This window comes from Triplophysa rosa, linkage group LG5 (assembly GCF_024868665.1).
Source record: "Triplophysa rosa linkage group LG5, Trosa_1v2, whole genome shotgun sequence".
In the NCBI taxonomy this organism is placed as follows: Eukaryota; Metazoa; Chordata; class Actinopteri; order Cypriniformes; family Nemacheilidae; genus Triplophysa; species Triplophysa rosa.
Genome location: NC_079894.1, coordinates 16,098,911 through 16,114,016, shown reverse-complemented (window position 1 = coordinate 16,114,016; position 15,106 = coordinate 16,098,911). Strand labels below are relative to the sequence as shown.

The 15,106-nt window shown below is 39.1% G+C and overlaps 2 protein-coding genes across 3 annotated transcripts; one reads left to right on the top strand and one right to left on the bottom strand.

Annotated features, from left to right (window-relative positions):
- Positions 1 to 486: 486 nt before the first annotated feature.
- On the bottom strand, positions 487 to 7,297 carry ppm1la (protein phosphatase, Mg2+/Mn2+ dependent, 1La). The gene is made up of 4 exons (XM_057334299.1): positions 6,263 to 7,297; positions 2,013 to 2,187; positions 1,756 to 1,917; positions 487 to 1,676 (listed from the first exon to the last, which is right to left on the bottom strand). The coding sequence occupies exons 1-4, from the start codon at positions 6,659 to 6,661 to the stop codon at positions 1,327 to 1,329; spliced, it is 1,086 nt and encodes a 361-aa protein (XP_057190282.1). The 5' UTR covers positions 6,662 to 7,297; the 3' UTR covers positions 487 to 1,326.
- A 1,927-nt stretch (positions 7,298 to 9,224) lies between these two features.
- otol1a (otolin 1a) lies at positions 9,225 to 14,928 on the top strand. 2 transcript variants are annotated; one of them, XM_057334531.1, is made up of 5 exons: positions 9,225 to 9,457; positions 10,858 to 11,952; positions 12,023 to 12,112; positions 13,026 to 13,097; positions 13,695 to 14,928. In XM_057334531.1, exons 2-5 carry the CDS (start codon positions 11,466 to 11,468, stop codon positions 14,567 to 14,569), a joined length of 1,524 nt encoding a protein of 507 aa, XP_057190514.1. In that variant the 5' UTR covers positions 9,225 to 9,457; positions 10,858 to 11,465; the 3' UTR covers positions 14,570 to 14,928. The 2 variants fall into 2 exon arrangements, with proteins under 2 accessions (XP_057190514.1, XP_057190513.1); XM_057334530.1 differs by lacking the exon at positions 9,225 to 9,457 and having other exon boundaries at positions 10,077 to 11,952.
- The last annotated feature ends 178 nt before the right edge of the window (positions 14,929 to 15,106 follow it).

Here is a 15,106-nt window from a genome sequence, read left to right as displayed (position 1 = left end):
TAACCATTTACTTTAACCATCTTTAACCATTTTAATGTGTATTTAATTTGTTTAAATCTGTTTCCTTGATTATTTTCTCACCTTGTTTTGGATTGTATTCCTATTAAATGTCAATTACAAAATTAAGCTAAATAAATGAAATATGAAATAAAGCTTCATACGGTTTAGTCAGAAAATAAAGGCTATTGTAAACATTCAAATGTACTCATGCTTTTCATATAAGGACCCTATGAAAAGAACAACATGTTAATCCAAAAAGTAGACCATTTTGCAAGATGTAAAGGACACTGGTTCAGATCCACAGATGCATGTTCCCGTTTTTAAAGTACACAAACATTAGAACAGAACATTTGGAACCAAATCAAAATGTCGAACAAACATATTAAATATTTTATTACATATGTGAAAATTACAAAGTGTTGTTTGTGTCTTGCAAGATGGTCTATACAATAACAAAACCAGAGAATGAAGACAAATATTTTCAGCTTGATTTGTTAGGTTTATTTAGCGCTTCAAAATCCCACTTACATTTCACACAGTGCAAGAAATTGAACCTTTGTGTGGATCGGGACCGTTGATCATTTTTTTAGTGACTAGGGGTTACGAAGAAAACTACTGTATGTACCATTTACCATGGTCACATAATAATTACAGATTGCACCATCTTGGTCAGACCACTTTTTTTATACATAGATCAAGCAAAATAGTGGTCTAAAAAGACAAGAATGACTTGAAATTTTGGGATATTTTAGTCAATGCATTTGATATGGATGTATTATGTATTATGAAGAACTCTTGAACAAATTGTAACAACGTTAATCTAACCCAAGCTTACACCAACCTAAAGAATAGATGAACAGCACCATTGTAAAGTGGCATAGATCCATTTGAATGATATGAGTGGATTATGCACAATCGAAGAGATAGAGACTATACATCAGCTTTCATTTACAAAAACAAGACAAGCAAAACCAAGGTATATTTATGCATTTATCCTGAACAAAATGTTAGAAGTGCTTGTTCAAGGCAGTAATGGTCCTTGTGTCAGTTATGCCAATTGCTGTTAAATTTACAAATAATATTGCTCTGTGTACGGAATGTCAGGATATGTTGTCTTTACAGTGTGAGGCATAATCAAAGAAATAAGTCAATTTAAAGAGTGTCCATTTGGCACAAACAAAAAAATCTGGTAATGCATGTTTGCACATGCACATGTATGTACACCACAATTGCAAGAACATTTTTTTTACCTCTTATATTACAGTCTAGCTTCTGCAGATAAGCATAATGAAAAGACAACCAAGGCCATGTATTGTTTCAGTCAAATCACTCTCCAGATTTGCTCCCAGAGCTGTTTTTAAACTTCACCACCATGACCGTGATGTTATCGGGGCAGCCGCGGTAAAATGACTGCAGCACAATGCTCTTGGCACCAAAGTGTGGCTCATCCAAGCGCTCCCGGACAAAACGAACGGCTTCCTCGTTGCTAAACGCATCCCAAAGGCCATCAGAGGCCAGGATCATGAACTCTGGCTGTAGCTTGTCCAGGTCAAAGGTCAAGATGTCGGGGTCCGGGATGACCACATTCAGGTTCTTCAGAGGATAGTCCCCCAGTGAACGTGACATGGCAAGGATGCCCTGCACCCGCCAAGAACCGTTGAAACTGATAAAGCCACCTGAAGAATGCGAGCACGGTATCACAAATGATTCACACTTCTAAAAATATAAGTAAATGTACATATGATGTAAGTTCACCTGCTCTCTTAATCCTCTTGCGCTCTTTCAGCTGGTAAGGCTTGTGGTCATGTGACAGGGCCACGGCATTGCCATCCTTGTCGCAGAGAACGCCGCGAGAGTCTCCCACGTTTGCCACGGTCAGTTCCCGGTCTGACAACAAAGCTATCAAACACGTTGTGCCTGGATACCAAGGACAATAAATCAGCCTTTCGTGTGCTAAATTCAACCTAAACGTGACAAACACCACCACATGCTGCACAGCAAAGCCTGCTTACCTGCTTCATCATGAGAGGCTGAAAACTTCTCCACCATATCTCTGTCCACAGCCAAAATGTGCTGCTCTAAGATGGAAGGATAGGAGAGCGGACTGTCTTTCTTTTCCCGCTCGTAGGCCTGCAGATGTTGTTTCAAAGACTCGGGCAGGTGGGCCTTGACATAATCAGCAGCTGCCTGCATAAAAAAAACGGCAAAGACAGGAGGAAATTTGAGACTGGTGCCGTAATTTGTTGACATCACATTTAAAGACATAGATCGCTGTAGCACTTGTGACTTCAAATTGTAATTCTGCTGCCTAACTGAAACCTTCAGGTCCATGAATAATTCAGACGGGATTTAAAACAAGGAAAAAGAGCCAGATAAGCACAGAGGGCTATACATTGTGCACATCTGGCACACATTTTAGTATTACAGTTTTATTTATTCGTTCAATTGGTCAAGTGTTTAGAATTTAAGAAACCTCACTATGAATACAACAAAACAGAACAGTATCTGAGACAATCTATTTCTCTCCAAAATTAAAAGAAATAAAATTCACAAGGGAAATTCACATTTAATTAAAAATTTTATTATTGAAGTAGATTATGTATTTATTTACATTACATTATTATATGTATTTATTATTATCAGGATTTATTTAAAGGCACAACACCCCCCCCCCCCCACAAACACAAACAAAGATATTTGGGAAGATGTTAGCAACTGAGATTTCTGGGACATTGTTGACTACCGTAGTAGGAAAAAATTAAATGGTAGTCAAAGGTGCTCCAGAACTGATTGCTTTCCTTAATTCTTCAAAAGAGCTAAGAACGTCCCAGAATGTCAGTTGCTAACATTTTTCCAAATATCTTTCTTTGTGTTCATCAGAACAAAGAAATTTATACAGATTTGGAAAAACTTGAGGACACGTAAATGATGACAGAATTTTCATTTTTGGGTGGAGTATTTCTTTGAGGCAGTACAACAAATACTACCACCACATATAAGTGAGAAATAAGATTTAAAAAATGTCATCACATCAGTTTCCAACTTAAAAGAAGCCTCAGAGCTCCTGCCAGATAGAGTTTGTAGCAGAATACAGATAAAGGGCCACATGTCTCTAGAGACTGAGTGTACTTTCCAAATCCTGCCAGATCATCACAACGCATTAAGCACCAGGCATTATTTAATTCCCCATCATCACTCACGACGGTCTGGATTCCTTTTCGGCCCCTGAGCTTCGCGTATCTTCAACTTTAAGCCTTCGCCAGTGACTCAGCAATGTCACGCTATAAATACAATGATGAAACCAGAGAAGCAAACATAATACCTGTCTGCCAAAAGAACAGTCCTGCAGTCTCTATCTCAGCCACTTTCTGAGCAAACCAGAGTCACTGCTTTTCTAAAGAGACACTACAGAGCCTTCTGAGGAATCCTATGCATTATTTACATAGAAGTGCTGCCTATGCAGAACGCTTACAGAATAAGCAGATGTAGCACAGGGTCACTTTGCACATGGCACTGATTGTAAAACCGTAAATAGCACAGAGTTGCTATGAAGAAGACCCCGAGGTTAGCTTTAGAGATTGTTATTCAGCGCTGCTTTCCATGAAATCAAATGTCTGCACAGAGATCACAATCTGAATTATTTAAGTCTGTTCATTATTGTGTCTCAGAAACTAGGACAATGGGGTGGTGTGACCTAAAATGACCTCAGACACTTCCTGAAGCACGCACACACGCACACACACGTCTGGTTTATTATCTCCGTGGGGACAGTCCATAGGCGTAATGTTTTTTATACTGTACAAACTGTATATTTTATCCCATACCCCTAACCCAACCCCTAACCCTAAAGATCATAGAAAACTTTTTGCATTTTTAGATTTTTAAAAAATATTGTTCTGTACAATTTATAAGCTTTTGTGCCCATGAGGACCTCAATTTTGGTCCCCACAGTGACACGAGTCCCCATGAGTTGGTGTGCATTCAGGTTTAGGTCCCCACTGGGATATACAAACATGAACACACACACACACACAAACGCGCGCACACACACGTATACACAGTCAACCATTCATTATACTTCAGTCCCAAACCAACACAATCAGCGTTTTATTGCTGATACGCACCTGCATTTAGATTATTCAAGGGCTTAACAAGGCTAACTCGAGACATCTCCATGTCAGAGCATTCAGGGCAATCTCACACGATCTGAACACACTCTGATCGTATACTTCAGCCTAAAAGAACTAGCTCTAATTTTATGAATATTAATCTTTATATTGACATTTTTATGGTTATGCACAATTTGCGCCCTTTTATTACCATACTGCAAATATATTTAAATCACAGCAGACCAACATTCACACATCATGTCTAATCTAACACAATAGACACAATTTGTCACACCACCCTCTCACCAATTAAAAAACCAATTTACCAACACTAATTCAAGATTATAATAACAGGGACACTGCCAGGGAATGGCGAAAAAGAGGAAAGTTGATTAGGCTGAACGTGTTAGTCATTGTTAGTGCAAGCTCTCATCATTAGTAGATACCATAGGGCAAAAACTTATGCAACACAAGGGGGATAGTTCACCCCAAAATGAAAATTCTGTCACCATTTACTCACCCTCCTGTCATTTCAAACCTGTATGACTTTCTTTCTTCTGCAGAACACAAAAGAAGATATTTTGAAGAATGTTGGTAACCCAACAATGGCGCTACCCATTCTATTGTATGAACACAAAACCAATGCAAGGGAATCCATTTGTTTGGTTACCAGTATTTTTTTAAATATCTTCTTTTGAGTTCTGCAGAAAAAATTAAGTGATACAGGTTTGAAATGACAAGAGGGTGAGTTAAAAATGACAGAATTTTCATTGTTGGGTGAACTATCACTTTAAAAGAGTTTTTTAACAGACTCCATGGACCTAATCTGTACTACTGACATATTAAATCAGAAACGATGAGCATCTGTCTATGATTATACAAGCAAACTTTACACAATCTTACTTAGATATCCTTTGAGAAGCACAGCCAACATAATGATCATCAATCTACTGCCGAGGTGTCCGCTGGCTGCCTACAAAACTCTTAAAACAGCTTTATAAATGAATGCTGGAAAGTCTCTCTTTATTTCTCCTAAAAGAAAAACTATTCATTAAATGAAAGACATGTCCTTTTATAGACCCTTACATGAAAAATAAAAGTAGGCCTACAGTTTAAAGCAACAACACCACCCTTAATATAAGAATGTGCAGTTTTAAATTAAACACTCAGAACCAAGGCCAAATATTCCAATTGTTTGTCTTATTTAACAAAAGTCACAACACTTAAAAAAAAGTAGATTTACAATAAATTATTCAATATTACTCATCCTAGACTTTGCTAACTTCCAATGATAACTTGTTCTGCTATCAGTATGACAAGCATATATTTACAGCTAAAACTTACAATGTCAGAAGTTTAGGTCAGGCAACATTTATGGGAACAGATAGTGTAGATTAAAAAGCATTTTACAGGGGCCGAAGAGCAAGAGGTTGGTACATAATCTATTAACTGCAGGGAAGCCTCTAGACATTTTGTACAAACAAATATCCCTATAAACAGATTTTAAACAGTCCATATATGATCTTGATGACCGGAGAGCAACAACCAAGTTGTTGGTGGTACTAAATGTATAATCATTGCAACGGGATCCCTTTGAATCATTACTTAACAGCATCTATAAGGGCATCTACAAGCCAATCAATTTCTCTGCTTTACTGCACAATGAAACGAAATAAAAAGAACATCTGTTTTAAGCCCATAGAGGCTGGGAAATAGGATGGGTTGGAGCAGATGTCTACCATGTCTGGGGGAAGGGTAACTGACTGAATGCAACAGACAAGTATCACGGGAATATCAATTGACTCCACTGAAGAAAATACTGCAGAATAAGTTAGACATAGCTAATAAAACCAGCTTGTTTAGATTGCACACGTGTCCTTGATTTTAATAAAAAATTTAAACACAACAATAAGTTAATATTATTTGGATGCAATATACAAGTGGAACATGCAAGTATTTTGTTGCGTTTATGCATGGCTGATACTGACATACAGAGACAGTGTATATAATAAGATATATATTAATAATATTTTGGAGCTACAAATCATTATAATGGGAAAAAGAGCAGCAAGAATATTCCTAAAATAAATACCTTTCGTGATTTTATCTTTAAGGCAATCTGTAAGACTCCCATCAGCACCCCAGTTTCTTACCTCCCCACCGTGGCCGTCAAAAATCGCAAAGATTGAAGGGTGGCTCCTGTTCACCAGATCGGTAAGGACCTCAAAGCGATCCTCCATGTGATCTCGCCGTCCCTGTATCGAATACACCGCCACATTGTTGTTCTTAAACTCCCACGTCTTGGAGAACTCTCCGTCCAGGACGTCCAGACCCCCGAGCCGGTCATTCATCATCATCTCCGCCACCTTCCCCTTCACCATCTTCACAGCATCCCGGCTGGACTTGACGATGGTTTTCACCTCGTCCGTGTGGAAAAAGTAACTCCAAAGGGCCAAGCTTATACATAACAGAAACAAGGTCTCTGGCCTGAGTAAGAAATAACGCATGATGCGACCCAAAAGAGACAAAAGCGTCATTGTGTCTCCTATCATCACACGCTCAAGACTGCACCGTGGGACTGAAGTATAGGCTTCGAATTACCTCCCAAGACCGATTTTAAAGCCCATCCGAACGATCACACCCGCCAAAAAACGAACAAAACAACGCAAACGACCGACGGTGCACCTTGTGTAGCGAATCGCCGGTCGTTAAATTACATGCAAATGGTAAGAGGTCGCAGTGGGCTTTCAGCTGCAGTCTCGCTCCCGTGTCCTACCGACAGGCTGCATATAACCGTAGAGATCCCATTACCCCCAACGACAGCGAAGCCGTTGCCTCCAATAAAGCCATCTGTTCCGCTAGTTACTGGTTTCTGGTCCCTACATACGCAGTAACTCAACATGGACTGCTGTAGTCGTTAACACGGGCCACGGGTATGGTTATACCGCGATATAGCGCTCTATGTTCGACGATACACATGCTGCCCGCTGACTTCCTCCGCATACTGCGTGACGAGCGATGCGCGCACCACACGCATTTAAAGACCGACGCCGGATGATCACACAAACAAACAAAACAACGCAAGGAAACACAAGAAATCGGCTGTTAGATTAAATAACATGCGATTGATAGCATTTTTACGAGCTAAAGTGTTTTAAAGAAATACTGCAACTTCACAGCGTCACAATCACTTTGTGAGAGGCCATGACGTCATGCCGTAGCTGTCCTCTAGAAGAAAACAGGTTCGCCATTGTGAAATAATTCAGATAATCTGAAACGACACGTTCCTCTAATGACAAAACGATAATTTCTTGTTTTATTCATTGGAATATGTTGTCAACAAACGTGTTATTCTTAAATAAACGTTACAAAATCTTGAGCTCGCTGCTCCAAATATTGAATAAAAATAGGAAGCTTTTTTACACTGTAACAATTGTTTCACTACTTCGTACTTCTGAATGTGATTATTCTGCTCTTTTTGTGAATTAATAGGTTTCTTTTCATTTCATTATCTAGCACCTAATGCAAATACAGGAATTTTAATAAACAAAACAAAAACTCGGCTCCAGGACTTTTTCTCTTTGGGCTGCTAAAGGCTTAACAGAGGGTGGGCTAATAAAAATATTAAATTAATAAATGCCTTAGCTAGACAACATGCAATTCGCCGTCTAAATACAGAATAGCTTCTTAAAAATATTGTTTTAGTGCACACTTCTCCCATGGGTGCACTTAGTTATAGTTATTGTTAATTATTAAGATTTTGTGACCATTTTAGAACAAGCTTACATTATATCCTGTGCTTTTTTTGTTGAAAACATTATGCAGTGTGTAAAGTAGCCTACGAAACAAACATATTTATGAACTAAACTAAAAACAAAACAGAAAAAGCAAATGAAGGAGAATACTTGAACATACAGAACGTACTAGCGTACAGTGGTTTGGTTATTACTTCACTAGTTTCTGTTAAGAAAAAATATCATATATTAAGTATTCCTTTAGGTAGGCCAGTGATAAACATAATTTCTGATTTTAAAAATCAATGCAAACTTTTCAAGTGATTGCATTACTGTTGGCCTTTCTAAAAGCTGTAGGCATAAACGCATGGATGCACATCGTATTGATTTAACTTTCAACACATACTGTAAGTCCAGTAAAATTTATTTTCATAGTATTCCGGTACTGGAAGCTTAGTGTGGTGTAGAGAACTGGATCTTTGGTTTGACTAATGGTCTTTATTTTGACTTCCTGGCAACAAGGGTATGTCATTTAGTGCAAGGCATTTGAACTTTTTGAAGCTAATGCATACAGTATGGGCTCTGAAGGGGCAGAGACAGGGTGGGAATCGCAGGCTCAAGTATCAACCCACATCTTCATCTCCCCAACCCTCTCATCCTGTATTCCCAAGTGGTGCTCTTGTGTACACAGAAACACTGGCAGGCTGGTCTTATGGAGACTGTAAGTGGATAAGCTAATGCCTGTGAAAACATATTACATGTAGCAGCTATATTTTCCTGTATAATTTTAGTGTTGCTTGCTAAAGCAAGCATTACTTTTATTATAATGTAAAGATAGGGTTAAAGGTTTGACCAAACCCTATAGCATTGTGTACGCTATAGATACCTATGATGCCTTACACCAGGGGTCTTCAATGTTTTTCGGGGCAAGGACCCCTTAGATGAGAGATGCATGGAGCAGGGACCCCCTTATACTAAATGTGTAAACGGAGCTATTTAAATAGAAACAACCCTACTGTCACAGCAATATTATGTTAAGACATTACATTAGCACTTATGTTGTTGTTGCACATAGTCTAAATACTTTTCTGTGTATTATTTGTGTTTTTAATATAGATTGCTTGATTATTTTAAGGGATTTGCAGCATCAAACATTTTCATTTGACTGTGAGATGGACAATTAAACATTTATTTGAACATTAGTTTTTATTAAGGCTTCAATGAGATGACTGACCCTGGTTAATGGCACAAAGACTATTCTAGTGGAGGTAGAGGTAGTCTATGGATGCGAAAGAAAGCAGTGCATATTTTATGCATTCTGTTGTAAAATCATTAAGTGTCATCCTTTTTTTCCTGCTATTTTATAATTCTGAGTTCCGTTGTCTTTCTCGTGGATCAGCATTGTCGCGGCTGTTACACGAAAATTAACACAAGTTTTTTTTTCTGCAGAGCATCATATCAGACTAAGGAGAGCAACACCATGATGCAACGAGTCCGTTGTTTGACGTGCACCACCAGTACTACACGGGGCAGTAATTAGCGGACCCCTTTCAGTTCCACCGCGGACCCCCGGTTGAAGACCCCTGCCTTACACATACGGCTTGTTGATGAGGGGTGAGCTGTTTCTCGTTTGGACTTGTTTTTTACTTGGTCGATAAAACATGTAAGAATCATTGTTGGAAAAGTTGATTTTGCTCAGCTGTCATTTCTTGGTCATAAGCACACCACAAAGGTCACGCTATCATACCGCACTGACCTGGCAAACACAACAGGTGTAGGCTATTTTTAAAGATTTCATTATGTTTACAAATTATGTCATTGGACCACTGGGAGACATCATATAAACCTGAGATGAATATCGTTTCTCTTTAACCTCCTGAGATCTAAAAGTCACTAGTGCTGGATTTCCTGCCATGACTTTGTTTCATGGGCCAACGTCTCATTTGCTTTGATATGTTTGCTTCCCTTTAAGCTTCAGCCAAAATGGGCCAGTTACACAGAATTCGGCCACATTTCTGGAGGCATTTCTGACCCAACGTTCAAATGTTTAAACTAGTAGGAAGTAGACTGTGTGAAAAACAGAGCTTCTGGTCAAGTGCAAGTGTTTGATGGAAGGGTTTGAAGGCGTGTAAGATACGCAATCATGTAACCCCCAGTGTTACGGTTCCCTGGCGAGACTGTTCAGAAAAAAACCCTTAAAGTCTGTGATGCTCTTTGATGCTTGGGAAAATCATGACTTACTAAACCTTCTCTATAACGTTTTTTTATTATTATGGCGACACCATTATGCATTTTTATCTATTCTGTGCAGTTATGTATGATTTTCTTCTGTAACTTATTGAACACATATTAAAGGCACAGTTCACCCAAAAATGGAAATTCTGTGCCAATTTACTCACCCTCAAGTTGTTACAAACCTGTTGAACACAAAACATATTTGGAAAAATGTTAGCAAATTTCAGTTCTGGGACATCACCCACTATTTTTTTGTTATGTTAAACAAAAAATGAGATAACTTGAAGAATTTAGGAAAGCAAACAGTTCTAGGGCACCTTTGACTACCATTGTAATTTTTACTATGGTAGTCAATGGTGCCCCAAAACTGAAAATTGCTAACATTCTTCAAAACATCATCCTATGTGTTCAGCAGAACAAAGTAATTTATACAGATTTGGAACAACTTGATGAATAAAATTGTGACAGAATTTTCATTATTGGGTATTCCTTTAAATATTAAACACAGCATGTAACTCATTCAGCACTATTTAGAGCTAAGCAATTCATTGTAAATGTAAAAAGAAAATGGCACTTTTACGAACATGTTTAATTATATACTTCTAAATTTTAGAAAAGAAAATTACAAACATGGTCATATTTATAATAATTATTAATAAAATCTATGCACGGTTTGAGTGCAACTATGTATTCCTTCATGAGTAATTGACCATCTCATTGATAAAACACCAGAAATACAGATGCATGAGAATGAGACGGATTGATGTTACTTTCTAAAGGCACCACATTAGCTTCTCCTCGGGTATCAAGTCCTCAGGCCCATGCCAAGTGTACCTCACCTGCCCATTCATCACAAAAGACTCGGATTGGCTGGATTGAGGGGAACGGAGAGGAACAGTTTCTTAAAAGCTAGCGATCTGGACACAGGTTTCTCTCAGATAAGGAGAGGCGCCACTCGAGTTCAGTCAGTAGGTAAGTATTTGGGGTCATTTATCTGCTTTTATATTTTATTCTGTTTTTATGTTTGGTAAAATAGCAAAACCTTAGTTATCACAAGGAAGGACACTTTTATTAGTTGTGTTTGATAAGAAGTGTCTCTATAACTATTGGTCATGCTTAAGTTTATGGATTTGTATTCATCTTAAAAGGTTAGAGTTTGATGTCTTAATATATTCTGACGGGGCATTAAAAGCAAATATTGTACAAATACACCACTATTGTAAATGAGGCTTCAGAGCCAAATTTAGGAATCAGAATATTATAGACTGTGGGATGCACTGTTCTGCTGTGGTCCAGTAAGCAGCATCTTAAAACACTTTTTTTTGCACTGACCTTTTTTTCACAAAGTGTAAAAATAGTTTATGTCTTATGCTTTCTTCTGTCACCCATGTCCGTCAGCATATTTGGCTGCTGTTTGCGCGCAGCTACAATGCTCAGTATTCTCCACCTGCTCATCCTGGTGATGACTTTGATGGTGGTAAAAACAGGAACTCAAGCATCGATACCCAAAACCACACAGTGGCCACGACTGAAGCCCACAAAAAAGCCTCCTCCCGGGGATGGAGGGGACCCTCCGCAACCGCCCGCTCACTTCGGGACACGGCAGATCACCACCACGGTCAGCCCCACTATCAGTGGCTTCACAGAAGAAACCACAGACTCGTTGATGGATGTGTACTCTATTTCTCCCACCGACAGTACAACCTTCGCTAATGATGCATATTCGGCTGACTATCACACTGAGGCCATGGTTCCTCCTGGGGTGGGTCCTGGGAACTACACGTTGGATTACAATGAGTGCTTTTTTAATTTCTGTGAGTGTTGTCCACCAGAGAGAGGACCTCCAGGACCAGTGGGAGAAAAGGGGTCTCCAGGTAAGGAATATTTAAAAAACTAACTACAAATGCTATATTAGGCTATTAAAATGAATGTATCTTCATGCAGGTATTCCAGGCCAGAAGGGGGAGATTGGACCTCCTGGGTCTCCAGGTCAAGATGGACTCACCGGAGCTCCTGGTCCACATGGAGAAAAAGGTCAGTATGGTATACTGCAAAAAATGTTCAATACATTCAATTTATAATATTCTATATATCCTGTACTTTCATATCGCTGGTCAATGCAGTACAATAATGAAAACATGTTATGTTTCTGTGAGGCCAAACTTCTCGCGATAGAGTGCACATGTTAATTTTAATTCAAAGAATCTTCTTCTTCAAAGAATCATGTCCATCCCAAATAAAAACCATGATCATACTTTGAGAAAAAACTAAACCACTCATACAAAGCTGCATGCTCACACAAGTTTGCAAAACCTGAAGTTTGTATCAGAAGAAATTAAAAACTGGTCATGCTTGTTCTCTGAGGTTGCTCAAAAGGTGTGTCATGTTTTATAACTCTTCTCTCGATTCTGAAGAAAGAATTTCTTCCCTCGTTTTAACCTGAACAAGCTATTCACCACCACGGCTCAATAGTGTGCAGGATTCGTGTGCTCCTGAGAACAAAGACCTACTCCGACAAAGCAAAAATAATTACACTTTGTTCATGGGCCAAGCTCCATTATTTCAAATTCCAAAGTCCAAATTCCATTTATGACAATACCTCGTGAAGGCTTAAGCAAATAATGGGGACACTGCATGATAAAATCCTGGACTTTGGAAATTAAATAAAAAGTTGACCTAAAAAAGCATTGACAGCGGTTGAAGTTTAATGTGCTCAATTCGAAGTGTGCTTAAACTTAGTGTTTTTTTTCCCCAAAGCAACAAAAACTTTCTGCATTCTTTCTTACCTACTGTGTCATTTTACACAGTTGATCACATTTGTCAAGTTGTATGGGATCAGACATTGAAGCTACACCTTACAATTATGACATTAGTGCAGTTTTATATCGGAGGTCATTACAAAACAGTTTTTAAAATGTTAATGAGATAAATGTTTTAAATATTTTAGGAGATAACGGTGATCCTGGTGTGAGTGGGCTGCCTGGTATTCCTGGCATCACAGGGAAACAAGGAGAGAAAGGTACATTATGTACATTGAAATAAAACGATATCCATGTTATTTGATAGACTCAACGTGATCGTAAAATTAAAATTCTGTCATCATTTACTCACCCTCTTGTCATTACAAACCCTGTATGATTTACATACTTCCGCAGAACACAAAAGAAGATATTTTTAAGAAAATTGGTAACCGAACAGCACTGGCCCCCTTTCACTTCTATTGTATGGACACAAAACCAATGCAAGTGGGGGCCAGGGAACGACATTCTTCAAAATATCTTCTTTTGTGTTCTGTGAAAGGAAGTTATACAGGTTTGAAATGACACGAGGGTAAGAAAATTATGACAGAATTTTTATTTTTGGGTGAACTATCACTTTAATTCAAAAGGACAACAAACAATCATTTCTAAACCCTTGCACTACTATTGAATTTTAATGAGTTAAATAGTGCCCCCCCTCCAGTTTCTATGATGGCACCCCTGAGTCAAACTATGATTTCCTAAACCATCAGTAACCTTTACTTAATAATTGAATATTTAGAAAATGGAAAAAATCAGGTCCAGATTGAATATGTTCTCAAGAATGTCTGAATTCTACTTTATTGTAATGTGTTTAGGTGAAATGGGCCTCAAAGGAGACAAAGGAGTTATAGGTTCACCTGGGATAAAAGGAGACCCAGGTGACCAGGGAGAGCCTGGCTGGAATGGAACTAAAGGGGAGGCGGGTGAACCTGGATCCCCCGGACCGAGTGGCCCCCCTGGCATCAAGGGGGACAAAGGTGACAAAGGAGACTGTCCATTTGGGGAAAAAGGGCAGAAAGGGAGTATGGGTGAGGAAGGGCCTCCAGGGCCAAAAGGAGACATGGGCATACCAGGTCTGAGCGGCATAAACGGGCTTCCTGGGGCCAAAGGGTCAAATGGAGATCCAGGACCCCCTGGTAAACAGGGAGAGCCTGGTCCTCCAGGACCTCAAGGACCGGCGGGGCAAAGAGGGATGGCAGGGATGAAAGGCGCACGAGGCCTGAAGGGAGCACGGGGTATTAGGGGACTTAAGGGCCTTAATGGTGAACCGGCCATTCAGAAGCGTTCAGCTTTCAGCGTAGGTCTTTTTCCAAGCCGATCGTTTCCACCGCCAGGCCTGCCTATCAAATTTGACAAAGTCATTTATAATGAGGAGGGTCACTGGGACCCCAACATCAGTAAGTTCAACTGCACTCACGGGGGCGTGTACGTGTTTTCCTACTACATCACTGTGCGTAATCGACCCCTGCGCGCAGCCCTGGTTGTGAACGGCATTCGGAAACTACGAACTCGCGACTCCCTCTATGGCCAAGACATCGACCAGGCCTCCAACATGGCCGTGCTCCGTCTGTCATCTGGTGACCAGGTATGGCTGGAAACTCTGCGGGACTGGAACGGCGTTTATTCCAGCAGTGAGGACGACAGCACGTTTTCTGGATTCCTGCTCTATGCTGATGCAACCAAGGACTGATCGCCAGACCTTTACTTTGTTTCTGAAGGGGCAAAGTGAAAGTCGCCTATATTATCCAAAGCACTTGAGCACTGAACTTAAGACAACTAACAGCCATTAAACAGCCACTAATTGTAATTACTTTATAACCTGAATTATTGATGTTGGATATTTTATACAATGATTAGTTTTAGCTGTTTGGGTAGCTTCTCAATACATAGACAACAGCTTATGCAATAAGAAGTAATAAAGATTTATATTCTTTTTTACACAAAGGCCATGCTGTGCTCTTTTATTTTTTTAATCGAATCTGTGGGAAAGAATACATTGCATATACTGTATAAACATTGTCTTTTTTTAATAAAGGCAATGTTTGGCAATGTGTGCGTGGAATTGAATCTTTTTTGAGAACATACTTTTCTTCAGTTTATAAATATAATTGAATGATACAAATTGAGTGTTCCCTTTTAATTTTACACTGTAATGTGCAGTATCACATTAGAAATGTATATAATTTATTATAATGATTACATTGCAAAGACAACTTTGATCTAGAAT